The sequence below is a fragment of the Pleurodeles waltl genome, chromosome 11 (assembly GCF_031143425.1).
Source record: "Pleurodeles waltl isolate 20211129_DDA chromosome 11, aPleWal1.hap1.20221129, whole genome shotgun sequence".
Classification (NCBI taxonomy): Eukaryota; Metazoa; Chordata; class Amphibia; order Caudata; family Salamandridae; genus Pleurodeles; species Pleurodeles waltl.
The window spans coordinates 441,528,001-441,540,435 of NC_090450.1; the positions used below are offsets into that span (position 1 = coordinate 441,528,001).

At 47.8% G+C, this 12,435-nt stretch overlaps 1 protein-coding gene across 1 annotated transcript; it reads right to left on the bottom strand.

Annotated features, from left to right (window-relative positions):
- Positions 1–6,101: 6,101 nt before the first annotated feature.
- On the bottom strand, positions 6,102–11,077 carry ZNF703 (zinc finger protein 703). The gene is made up of 2 exons (XM_069213804.1): positions 9,765–11,077; positions 6,102–7,833 (listed from the first exon to the last, which is right to left on the bottom strand). Exons 1-2 carry the CDS (start codon positions 10,050–10,052, stop codon positions 6,487–6,489), a joined length of 1,635 nt encoding a protein of 544 aa, XP_069069905.1. The 5' UTR covers positions 10,053–11,077; the 3' UTR covers positions 6,102–6,486.
- Between the last annotated feature and the right edge of the window lie 1,358 nt (positions 11,078–12,435).

Sequence of the window (12,435 nt, forward strand, 5' to 3'; positions counted from 1 at the left end):
TATCATTAATCTGTGCCTGAAGGGGGTAACAATTCAAAAACACTTTTATGAGCTCGGTGCACTGTAAAATTTTAGAAAATGTATGTTCAAAATTGTTTCTGGACTAGAGTCAGAAGTAAGAAACCAACGCGAAATGAACTTTGCAGAAGCTGTAAGTTGGAAAGAATTTCATAAAAATATTGCTTCGGTGGACCCTTCCTGTTAGGGAAAAACTGCAGTTCCCAAGGTTCACCCCATTCTACCCAGGTATGGGTACATACTAGGAGGGTCGTTCACCTAATAGTAGGGTGCCTGAGAAATATTCATACTCCAGCTCCTAAAGCAATGCAATTAAAAAAACGTTAAGGGAAAATGATGTACAAAGCAGAAAAAGTACTCACCCTCAGAGAAATCAAGACTGGACAACTGCAGATAAATATATTATTTGTACGGTGGTGTCTGGGAGTGAGTTAGACGAGGGAGGGGATTTTTGGACTTTTAAATCAGGGATGTCCAACAGAGGCCCAGATGGCCAGACCCATCCCCAATTTTAGAGCATCTGCATTTACTTACAATTACCCTACAAGAACGTATTTACATGGTAAGTGGTTCTCTTGAAAATCTGGCTTGGCCGCGGCCTTTAGTGCGAATTTTGGGCACCAGTGCTTTGGACAGCAACTTTGGAAAGAGTGTCTCGGATCTGTAGTACTCATATAGTGTATAGTGGTCACCAATTGCCCACTTTCAAGAACAGCAGCTTTCTTTCACTGCAAACATCAACCGACCTCCTCTAGTGAAATGATGAACAGCCACTGGCAAGGGCTAGTGACCTGATCAGAGATGCGCCATGTTTGCTGAGACCTCTCTGGCACATTCACTAGCTGGGAATCATACTGACCAGTGGGCCTGGAGCCGAGTACTCCTTCAAGCAATGATTTCCTGCTTCCCCACCCAGCTCCCTTCACACCCCAAAAACAAGGTTTGCCTAAAAGGGGCGTGGTTCTGCCGGTTGGAAGAAACCAGTCTTGTCAGGGCTAGATGAAGAAATGTTGTGTCCCCAGTAAATTAGTGAGCTTCTCTGTCTCTAATATACTTTATGTTGCACATTTCATGTATGAAAACGTCAAAATTCAGATCTATATCTTGAGATGCCACATCCCTTCATGTTTTCATTAAATATGATTTCACTATCATTATTGCACAACATGGTTTACGTTGTTCATCACAACAAAAAGTTGTATAGTCAAGTAAGCACATTTGATTCACGCACCAAAAGTGGAATTTTCACCTAGTATAAATTGCACTTGCCTAGTTACAAACGCCTTCCTACGAAATTAATTTGTGGCTGTGGGTTTTGAATTGTACTTCACAGGAGCAGCGGTACAAACAAAGACAATTCTCCTGAATAAATAAACCTAGCACTTAAGGCCAGTAAAGGATTAAAAAAGAGCAGAAAACAATGAGACTTGAAACTACTTCCTAGAAGCAACCGGAAGTAACCGGAAAGCACCTCAGGAGTACAGTGGCCTCCGTCAGTGAATACTTTTGTGTCTGTGGGACTTTGAAAGTGAATGTTAAATATTATTTGTTTAAATACTCACTTACCACCGACACTAATTAAACATACAGAACAGGAGGGCCATGTTGCTGCGATCAACCCCTGGACGATTTACCACAGACAATTTAAAATAGGGCTAAAGCCTTTATAGCTAGCATAGTAAAATGCTGCTGAAGTAAACCCGATAAAAATCTCAGAGCTTTGTGGCCCAGCTTGGGGCATAAAACGCTATACTAATGCTACAATTCGGCACATAACTGTTTACTACACTCCACCTAATGTGGGCCCAAATATAAGGTGCCCAGCAGCTCAGACATTTCTGCGATTATATACTCACATTAAAGTGCAAAATGCGGCTCTGATCTCCACTGAGATCGTGTTAAATGTGTGCCCTCTTTTCAAACGCTATTACCGCAAAAACCTCTTTTATCATGAAGAAACTCGTTTCTGTGCTTGTAAACATTATATTTGCATCGGTGTAGAGCCCCCTGTCGCGAAAATGCCGGGGCCTGCGTTATAAAAAAATAACTAAAAAAAAAAACGAAAGAAATTTACCGCTTGTGAGTCTTTCAGTCTATTCACCACTACCAGGGTGAGAACTAAAATAATCTGCGGTAGTGAAAACGGGCGCAGCTTTAATGGGGTAGAAGACACGGCATAAAATTGTGAAACTAATGGGTACGATTACGGAATTTAATGTAATTTCAAACACTTTCCCCACGCACACTCTTCGCATCTCTCATGCTTGTCCTTTGTTTCACCAGTTAAAAATGCCCTAAAACACAAACCATTCCTTTTCCTAAGGAGAGCGTCGTCGAACCAATGTGGACCCTTTTGCTCAGAGGACAGACGTTGTAAAGGCCCCTTATAACTTCACCATATAAATGTAATTCACACATTGTGTCTGTTGTCCCGACCTAGCCACTTACAAGGGTTTCACATAAGATGCGGCCCACACACCACCAGCCTCACATTAGTCTGTGAGCCGGTTTACCATGATTGCCTACATAACATGCTCAGTATTTTTACAGGTCTGGGGCAGCTATTTTATATTCAAAGGTGTTTTTGAGGAGACCGTTGAGGTAATAAAAGCGATCCCCGGCGTATTGCAGACATACACTGGTTATTACTGTTTTCATTAAAAAGCACCCCCAAACATTTCGACAGCAAAAAACACTTCAAGATACCCACTCAGGATCGGCTCAGACAAATGCAATAGAATGTAACTCGACATTCCTTCTTTTATGTGCCCTGTGTCTATCTAAAGAGCTCCGAGCTGCGCTTTACAAGAAATGAATAAAATGGCACAGAATTCTGTTGAGGAATATACTTTGCCTCTTTTTGAGTCTGAATACCCAGTGTGTCGACTACACACTATACAGCTTAGAACTACAGTCTCTTCTTGTTTAGAAAATGTAGATTTCATATAAGTCTAAACTGCAAGCACCGCACAACTACCCGCGGGAGCCTGCAAACAAACACATTGTAGAAAAAACAAAGATGGCGGTCCAGGGAAGTTGACGAGTGTCTGATGCAGTAGGGTCCCTAACACTGGGCTCCACTCACTTATGTATCGATGAGCGTGACTTACCCCTGCAAGAATCCTAGCTTAAGAAGTAGGCAATGGCTGGGAAATCTTTGCGTGTGGGCCATATCTGCTTACATTTTCGGCAGGACTCCTGTTTCGAAATGAAGCTGAGGCAGAGACTGGCCTGAAATTGGATGCACTGGGCGAGAAGTTTTCTAATTCAGTAAACATGGTAACTGACACAGAGGACCGGGCACCTCAAATTAAGTAACCGGGTAACTGCCAGGGAGGGCTAGGGCCTCCTATGGGCCTACAAGCAACAAAGAAGGGATGGTTATGGAATATTAACAAAACCTACTTGCCCTGAACTGATGTTTCGAACGAAGATTTGAATCACATAAGTGCAACTAGTTATTTCGATGCTCTATTTTGTAATGCAAACAGTGGACAAAAATGTATTTTTTTATTTCTGATATTTGCACTCAGAAACCAAATCTGAAATGCAGTGCAGTCATCATACTGAAGACGCCTGCTATACTCTTTCTTGGCTTCAAATAAAAAAATATTTATAAAGGGGTTGATGAAGGCTTCGCGGGGAGGGGGTGGGGGCACAACCCCTTCTTTGCTATTTACAAAATGTTCTTGTGAAGTTGTCTGCGGGTGTGGAATATGGGGGTGAAAAAAATAATAATGCGAGGATAGCGCAGACTCACTCTGGCTGGGTCTTAGGATGCAGCACCAATATCTTGGCCACCTGTCTTAACAGCAGTATACAAAATGCAATGGATGTTTTTTTTAATAACAAGGCAGAAGAATTACAGCGTTGTTCGCTAACTAAATAATGTAGAAAACTGCAGCGCCTGAAGGGTCTTTTTTTTAAATAAAGAAAGCCGTTTTGTAATTAAAATTGCTTTTCTGGCCACCGAAGGAATCTTCTTAGCCTGGCCGGCTTGGCTGCGTCACTTCCGGGTCTTGTATTATGCAGCGGTGACCTGGTCAGGCCAATCAATATTGTGTATTGTCAAAAAGATTGCAAACGCAGCAGCAAAGAAAAAATAATGCGATTTGAAATTCCCCGTTGCCCTTTTAAGACAGTTCCAGTGTCAATGATGCCGGGCCCTCACTGAATTGCTTTTAGAGATGATTCGCTACAAGGAATCGGCAAAGACTTTAAATAACTTAAAACGCAACACAAGGGGGAGGCCTGAAAACGGGAATCACTATAATTGCGCAGTCTTTGAAGTGTTTTCAATGCGGCGAAATTCACAGAAAGATTAATACATAGCATTCTTTAAATGCATTAAAACGTGCGGACACTTGTGCTAACAATTTCGCGTTTAAAAAATAAAATAAAACATGAAATATAAATATAAAATGCCATCCAAACAAGAGAAGGCCGAGGGTCCGTCCTGCAATACGCATTAGTTCATCGATTTGTTATCCTGCTAAGATCTTAATTATGACTGAACTTAAAACAGAAACGGTACAATAAAAAAAAAAAATCAAAAAGCTAAATGCATGTTGAATGAGTTTAAGCTAGAGATCTGTTCTTTTCCCTGCCTTCCTGTAGCCAAAGTCACTTCCGGTTTGTTTAGAATCCCGGATATGACTTCAGCTTCCAGAAAAGTTCCAAGATACCATTTCAAATACAACTCTGCAGTTCGGAAAATGTGTATGTGTTTTAATGGGGAAGGGGGCATATGCAACAAAACTGCAACATACAAATCTACTTTGATATAGTTAACTAGGTTTTTTTTTCATGAAGTTGACGCCGAAGACAGCATTATCAGATAAAGGCCCTCGTAGTAAGCAGAATAGGGAGGTGAGATGAGGGAGAACGTTACACCAAAATAACAACTACACACGCACGAAGAACAATCGATTCCCACAATTGGACAGTCGGCAGTGAAAGTAGAAACATTTCGTCAAGCAGAGGCTTAAAAAAAAACACATCGACACGGCAATAAAACAAGTTTGAAGAATCTTCTATTCGAAGTAAAAAATTTGGTTTGTTGAAAGACATTTAGTCGTGGTTAAGCAACAAATAAATGAACAAGGACTGGTTGTACCTTTGCCATTAAATGAAAGCGCAGTAAAGAAAACTGTGCACAACAAACGTCAACGCTACAGTCTTGTATGGACAACAGCAGGTGAGAAGATGTTTACATTTCTCTATACTGGCGAGCTGCCTTGGAAAGGCCCGGGTGTGTTCTCACATATGTACCCTAAATCATGGGATCAAAGGACACCGCGGGACATCAGTTGGAGGTCAAGCTTTGCACCGCTGCTTCAGCCACAGCCGTCTCCTCCTAACCCTAAATCACGCAGAGAAAACATCAAAAATCCTATTGAAAACCTAGTCACGCAGAGAAAACCGCAAGACTCCCATTGAAAAGGACGAAGGGATCTGAAGCAGATGTGTTGAAAGATAAAACAAGGACTACATCTTCCATGCCACCTCGCTCGTTACGTGCCACAGGAGACAAATAAAGAAGGTAAACCCTCTATTAAGCTATAATATAATCTTCAAAATTTAAGAACTGCCGATGGGTATAATTGATTGAAATGAATATACCCCGTTACCTCACTTCGCAGGTTCATTCAAGCGGCACTAAAGGCAAACACCATACACCAACACATTCCATATGCCAAGATTTCGAAAATCCCGATGCATAGTGTTAAAGCGGGGTCTCGGAAACTATCATAAGTTGCAGTTATCGTACACTAGAGGGCGCACAAGCCTCATTTTTTGCCTCTCAGAAGCCACTAGCTCCTGCTCTTCAAAGCCACTGCTGTTACAATTTTATGAAAAATGTTAGTGCAAAAGGGATGAAAAATATACAGTTGGTGAAGAACAGGCAGTATTCATTAACATGACTATATATGATTTGCTTTGATTTAACACACTTCTGATAGTGTGAGCTAAGCTTTGACTTAAATGATAGGTTTTTTCACCACCAACCGGGTATGACCTTTCACGAAACCCCAAAACAGCTTTTTTTTAAACGCCCATGGAAATGCGAGAAATACGCAATGTAAATATATCCAAGATTTGATTTATTAACAAAATAAGACTTACCAAGTCAAGTCTGACGGCCCCTGCCATCAAATACCCCCATTCAATACATTACAAAAAATATTACATCTCTTTTAACTGTACAAATAAAAAGAAGAGAGCAGAGGAAAATGTCTTTTAAAGATACATGCAAGAAAATCCTCAGAAAATGAAAGCAAACGTTTTAAAAAAAGGCAAAAGAAAAGATAGAAACTGCAACAAAAAAAGTAAACGATTTTTTGGACACAGACTTTTTGCATACCATGGATTCATTGGTGTGAATAATGCACTTATATTCCCAGCTTTAAGCTAAAATACAGTTAATAAATACACAGTCCGGGTGGAAATGTGTGCGGCGCCCCTGGCTCACTGGTAGCCCAACGCCGAGGCGGAGGTGAGTCTCTGTCCGTATAGTGCATAGGGGGAGTAGTAAGGTCCGGCGGCCTGGAGCGAGGGCATGGGCAGCCCCGCGGCCGAGTACTGGCTCTTGCCGTACGGGTGGTATCTGTTCAGTCCCAAGCTGTGCGGGCTCCGCAGCGAGAAAGAGCCCGGTAACGTGGTGGGGCTCCCGGGCCCGCCGGGCGGCATGTGCAAGTGGCAGGAGGCCGCCGAGCTGAGGCTGGAGCCATGATAGCCGGCTAAGAGTTTCTCCGCACCAGGGATGGCGGTGTGGGTTCGCAGGTGCGATAGGAGCTCCTCGGAGGAGGCGAAGCGCTTGTCGCAGGGCCCGCTCGCCGATACCCAGTTGCATATGTGCGGCACGTGCTCGTTCTGCAGCATGAAGCCATAGGTGTAGAGAGGGTGTCCGGAGAGCGTGGGGGTGACGCTGGAAGACAGCGGGTGCGAGGGGTACACCAACGGGTATCCGGCCTTGAGGGACGCCGGCTCGTGCACACAGGTGGAGCAGCTGCTGCCCAGGTGGGAGGCGCTGTGGTAGCCCAGGCAGTAAGGGTCCCTGCACAATCCTTGCATGAAGGAGGGCGGCGAGGCCCCGGTCAGGGGGCTGGAGCTCGAGCCCTTGCCCTGCATGCCCATGGAGCCGTGCAGCTGGCTGCCCACCAGGCCCGCCTTGGCGTGCTCCAGTCCGGACACGTACTGGGAAGGGTAGCCCGCGTAGGCGCCCACTATGGATCCGTGGTAGCCCAGGCCCGTGGGCGGCAGCGAGAAGACAGAGTGGCCCGGCTTGTAGGGGGAAACGGGGGCCACGTGGCCAGTGGATCCGTGCTCTGCGGACTTGCTGCTGCCCGACAGGCCCTCCCCGTGGCCGGACTCGGAGCCCGAGCTGCTGGTGCTGCTGAGCCGGGCATGGGAGGAGGCTGGCTCCGGGCTGGGCTTCACCACCTCCGGCTCCTTTTTCTCCTGGCAGTCCGAGTGCTGGCCCGGGGAGCTGACCCGGGAGGAAGGCGACGACGAGAAGCCAGCGCTGGGCACCCTGAAGCCGGCCTTGTCCCCTGCGGAGGCCGAGGAGCCGTTCAAGTCCTTGCGGGGCTCCCCCGGCCCGATGCCCTTGGAGTAGGGTTTGAAGCTGGACTTGTCGTCGCCAGGGGGGGCCTCGCCGTGCGGCGTCTGCTTTATGGACGAAGAGGACGACCTGCTGGACTCCTTGTCACTGGAGGTGACCGAGCTGAGCTTGGACGAAGGCGGGGGGTCCGGCTTCCCGATCTGGGAGCAGGTCTGGGCCAGCAGCGCCAGGGGGCTCTTCTTGGCATCCAACTGCGGGGAGAGAGAAGAAAGAACCAGGTTAGCACCTTGAGTTGCTGCTTCCAGTGTCTAAGAGGCGTCTTTGATGCCAAACCCAAGTTGAACATACATATATATATAACGATCACCCTAAAATAAAACACGGAGTAAATAACTTATACGTGGTGCTTCGCCATACACCAACCCACAATCCCAGAGGATGACACCCTTATAAGCCAAGAGGTCGACCTACCCATACAGTAGTGATCTCTTACGCGTCTCGGCGCAGCACAGAGTGACGACGCCACAACACAATAAACCTAAGGGTAGTATTTTCCAAATTATATAGCGCCCAATTTCTATTTCAAGACTGCGTAGCGCTATAATGTATCCCACCACAATGAAGGACCCCTGATTCAGAGCACTCACCCCCTCCCCTTCCAAAAGGGGATGACTGTAATCCCGTATACTAGATACAACAGCCAAAAACGAAAACATGCTTTTAGAGGTAAAACCACACACATGGCCCCCACCAAGCAGGAGGTTACACAGATTAAAGTAGTCTGAGAGCGTGGTAGATAGGAGCACATGCAAGTGTCGGGAAACACCGGAGGGAGGAACGTGGGGGTAATATTTTTAATACTGGGTAGGTAGGCTCTTTTTGCCACCCCTTTAAAGGTTATACTGCTGGATGTTCCCCATAACATAAAGTTCTGTATTTCGCTGCCAGTCATAGGTGCTACACTCACGTATCTAAAACGCCTAGCCGGAAGGATGCGACATACCACCATAATCCGAAATGAGTCGTAAGGATTGTGGAAGTAGTTACAGGAAAGCACTTGTATGCAAAGCGTGTGCGTTGTTGCGACCCAACGAACAGTTCCTGGGCGCCAGAGAGGAGAACGGGACACACCCAAAGGTGCGAGGATGTCTGGGGGCTGCGTGGCCCCTTGGAGTAAGGGAGAGCTATGGGGTTGGAGAAGGGGGTAACTACGAGTGCGTACGGTAGAGGTAAGTTTGGGAGTGAAGGTGTTTCTTGCAGTCCGGCAGACGCAGGTACTCGCTGTGCTTTAAACCCGAAACACCCCATCACAGGAATAAAGAGATCTCATAAGTATCCAACCACCTCAGTGAAGCAGGACCTGCCTTCACTCCACACCCACAGCTGGCTGGAGCCACATAACGCACTGAAGCCTCGTTGTCTCTACACGGAACCTTGCAGGGGCGCCAGTGGAGGACTGGGAGTACAGGCGACATTAGCGAGGACTCGGGGCAAGTTCGCCTGTCACTGCGGACTGCTCCGATGAACCATAAGCGGCTCTACGGGCGAGTGGCGGCTGTAGGTGGGTGGAACTGAGTGACTGTGTATGTGGGCGAAAAGGGACCACTGGAGCTACTTTCTGCAACTGCCAGGGAGCGGGTGCAGCAGGGCACGGGGATCGGGGCTGGCAACAGTTCACTAAAATCAGCCATGTATAGGGTGCTGCTGCTGACAGGGTGAGGTCAGTTGGTAGGGCGTACCCAGCCCTTTCCCGTGCAAGGCAGTTCGCGGTCACAGTGGAGTTCAGGTTACGAGTGCAGTAGCTGGACGTGCAGTAGGGCGTCAGTGCTGTAGAGGTGTTTAGGATACAGAATTTACACCTGTATATGATAGATCCCGTCCACGGAGGTGGCACAGGGGCTTTTCGGGGTGCTGAGGGGATCAGAACGTGTTTAGCTAAGTGTGCAGAAGGGTCAGAAGAGCCCGGCCAGGGGGTTCTATAGAGTGAGGTGAAGGGCGCGTATGAAATACGACTATATAGGGTAGATTACGGTCAAAGGCATGAGCGTGGGGAAGGGGAGTCAAGAACTCGGGGCGAAAGAGGTTATTATACAACGGGTACGGTTATTTTGGGTACAGCGGGGCCCGGGGTGGTTAGTGGTGGCCGTGCCTTAGAGCTGGCTTACATCCAAGCGATTCTTACCTCTATAGGGCTGATCGGGGTGGCGGACAGCGGCTGCAGGTACTCTGGGTGCAGTAGGTGCCCCCCATGCGCGCTCAGCATCTTGAGCACTCTGATGGGCAGGCGCTGGGCCTGTCGGAGCGGGTCGGCGGGCGGGAGCTGGGGTCGCCCGGGGGCTCCGCCGTGCGGGAAAGGCAGGCGGCTGAAGGCGATGCCTGGGTCCCCTGGTTCCGGACTGCCGCGGTGCGTGCTGTGTGTGTCTCTGTTCCTCGGACTCTGCGGCTTACATCCGAGGGGGGGACCGTTCATTTGGAGGAGGGCGGCGGAGGGCAAATGCGCGTCTTTCCTTCTCTCCCGGTTGCCGATACACTGAGTCCGCCTCTTGCTGAGCCCCGCACCAGGGCTGCCTCCTCAGAGCCCCGCCCATGACTCCAGCCAATCACTGGAACCCGGGGCCGGGCTGGGCCAGAAGGACGCGAGCCACAGCCAATCACCAGCCTTGGGTACCTTGGAGCAACTGCACTAATGTGCCCCTGAGTGTCACTAGAGCCTGCTCTGTCCTAGGTTGTGCGATGCAGGTGGTGCTCCCCTGGTCGGGTCAGTGGCTTGTTGCACCGTGCTGTCCTCCCTTGATCCCGCAGTGCTACAGCCTACTGCTTCTACACCCCCGCAAATCAGGAGAGGAGCGACCTTACCAGGGAACAGAAATATTGCTGCATTGTGTCGACCAGTTACAAAGTACCCTGACTGTGCAAGACACAGTTAACCACCTCTCCATTGCTCCAACAGTTCTGCTGCTTGGCTGCATCACCGATCATGTAACATGCTTCTCCACAGGTCCGGTATGAAGGCTGTCCGATGCTGCTTCCTGTATATCCCCTTAATTTGGGGTGACCAGATTTGGAATCCCAAATACCGGGACATTTCGTAAAAATAAGAGGGACTACCATTTTTTTTAAAAAACGAAGGGCACAAAAAGCCCATAATCAAACTGAATCACAAAAGAGGCGCCGAGAAAATAAAAATATGCAAGTTTTGAATCCAGTAGATACGTTTTAATTCAATTCTTTTCTTATAATAGCTGCTAAGTAGCCCTGCTATGTAACACCCAAAAACATGACCCCTTTGTTTTTAGCCGACTTTCTCCAAAAACCGGGACACGCGGAGAGGTGGTAAAAAACTGGAACTGTCCTTGCACATCCGGGATGTCTGGTCACCCCTACCTGAATAAACAAAGCCGCACGGTAATGTTTTCCTCGCCATTTGATAGTGCAGGGCCGCCGTCCCAACACACGAACATAACCTGCTGCTTGTACCTTCTTCTCTGGCCACACAACGCTCCATTCTGCTGCTTCCATGGTCATGCATTATTGCTATCTCCAAGCCAATCAAGAAGCCCTCTGCTTCGCTGGCTACGAGGTATTGGTGATGCTGTGCAGACTGCAGTCTGCTGCTTCCACTGCCATACTGTCTCCTTTGACAGTGGTTATGAATTGGTGCTGTCTCGTACGTTGCTGCATTCTGCATTTCTTGCCATGTAATGTTGCTCATTGATCTTTCCCTGACCTTTCTGACTACCCCTCTCGGTCTCTGCGGCCCTCTGCTCTTCTGGACAGGAAGTGCTGCTGATTGTGAGTGCTGTTACCACAGCCACGAGAGGACATTTCATAGGTTACTAGCATGGAGACTACACCTCCACCTAGCAAGAGGCAAGCACTCACCAATGTATGGCCATGGAAGTATTCCGCCAACTATCACAGGCGAACCACTGGATTTTATGCTGAAATGGAATTTCAGCTATGCGTACCGCTATACCTTAACTGCACGCATACCGTGTTGCTTCACAATATCTACTGATGTGGTCACGCATGCGCACAAACACTCAAAAGGTGTAAATATCACGCAAGCTCACTATTCAGGATCAAAAGGAGGAACAAACTGGTGGTTGCCCAAACCCAACTCAACAAAGCACAGATATTGGAGTATTTACAAGAGGTAGGTGCAAGGGCTTATAGTGTAGTGGGTCAATGCTCCTCGAAGAGATGGTTTTTCACTTTCTTTCAGTCCTTTCTCCAGTTGCATTGGATGAGGTGCAGTCCTGATATCAACTGGAACATCATTCTAGATCCTGGATACATACATTGAGATTGCCTGATGTTTTTGTGCCCTTCCTTGTTGTAGTTGTTCATCTCCAGTCAGGAACTGTCCTGGCTCCTGGTGTGGCTCAGTATACAGTGGCTAGTTTAATTCCCAGATCAGTGTTTCTGATGGCTTTGTAGGTATTGCAGCTGGTCTTGAACATGATGTATCTTTTCTTGGACTGATCCTCTAGAAATTAGCTCTGCACAGTCAGATGGCAATAGAATGAATGGAGTCACAGGCAACTGTTTATAGCCTCAAAATCAGCTGTGGCTTCAACCCCCCCCCAAACACAAGCACACAGTGCTCTCCCCAACCCAGCACTGTGTTGCCGGGCTTGGGAGAGCAGGCACAGGCTCCCAGGCTGCCTGGGAGCGCCCTGGCTGGGTGCTCCACCTAATCCTAACAATGCTTTCATGCAGCATTAGGATTGGCTGTAGGGCTCCGTCCCCTGTGCCTGCTGAGGGAATGGAGGAGCAGCACGGCGTGCATGTGTGGTTTTTTTCTACTTTTTATTTTTTTTAATAATATTAATATAACGCCTCCCTCTGCC